Source organism: Mesitornis unicolor, unplaced genomic scaffold (genome assembly GCF_000695765.1).
Source record: "Mesitornis unicolor isolate BGI_N332 unplaced genomic scaffold, ASM69576v1 scaffold18285, whole genome shotgun sequence".
Lineage (NCBI taxonomy): Eukaryota > Metazoa > Chordata > Aves > Mesitornithiformes > Mesitornithidae > Mesitornis > Mesitornis unicolor.
In genome coordinates, this window is record NW_010187708.1 from 3,456 (window position 1) to 4,318 (window position 863).

The window sequence follows — 863 nt, forward strand, 5'->3', positions numbered from 1 at the left end:
GTCAACAAGTGTCCGCAGAGCACAGAAGGTGAAGCCGTGGCTGACATGTTAACTTTTCGGGATAATTCCTGGTAGCAGAGCGGAAACAAGTGGTGTCGTCAGAAACACAGAGAGAGCATGAACAGAACAAGAAACAAAACGAAAGAAACCAAAAATAATAATAATAATAAAAAACCCAAAAATCAGGAAGGAGAAAAAAAGCAAAACATTCAAAAAAAGGGAGGAAAAAAACCAATCGGAAAAACCACAACCCAAGATCTGGTGAACTGGGTTTGTCATCTGTGCTACCTTTTCTTTTCTTTCTTTTCTTTTCATTCTTTCATTCGTTTGTTTTTGTTTTTGTTTCTGAGATATATATTATATATCATATATAAATATATATATGTATATATATACAGTCATTCCTTCATACAAAATTTGTCTATAGACAGTTTTGTACTGTTGTGGCAAGGTATATACATCCTTCTAGTTTAGAGGCTAGCTTGCTAAGGAATATTCTTTCATTCTTTCTTGCTTTTTTGTTTTTTTTTATTTCTAAGTTATTTATTTTTTTATGTGTTTATTTAAGGTTGGTCTTGTAGGCCGACTGATGAGACCATCTTTGCCTTGTCTTTGCCAGCAGGGTACTTATTGTCTCCTCTAGACCCATAGTCATTAGAACCGGAATCGCTCCGCTTGCTGTTTGCGCTATGCTTGGTTGGCGTGCCGGGGGGATGGCTCACCTGCCCGTTCTTCTCGTCTGAAAAAAGTTGTTTAATTACGTCAAAGAAGTTACTCAATGGGCTGCCTGGGTACACAAAACAGAGGAGACAAAAAAAGAAAGAAAGAAAGAAAGGAAGGAAGAAAAAAAAACAAGAGGGAAA

At 36.7% G+C, this 863-nt stretch overlaps 1 protein-coding gene across 1 annotated transcript in view; it reads right to left on the reverse strand.

Moving 5' to 3' along the window:
* Positions 1 to 244: 244 nt before the first annotated feature.
* LOC104541476 (serine/threonine-protein kinase BRSK2) overlaps positions 245 to 863 on the reverse strand; it is a gene marked incomplete at its 5' end in the record, with an annotated part of 58,538 nt that continues 57,919 nt past the window's right edge. The window contains one exon of the mRNA XM_010185548.1: positions 245 to 739. Within this exon, the coding sequence (XP_010183850.1) occupies positions 564 to 739 (176 nt within the window). The remainder of the gene's footprint in view (positions 740 to 863) is intronic.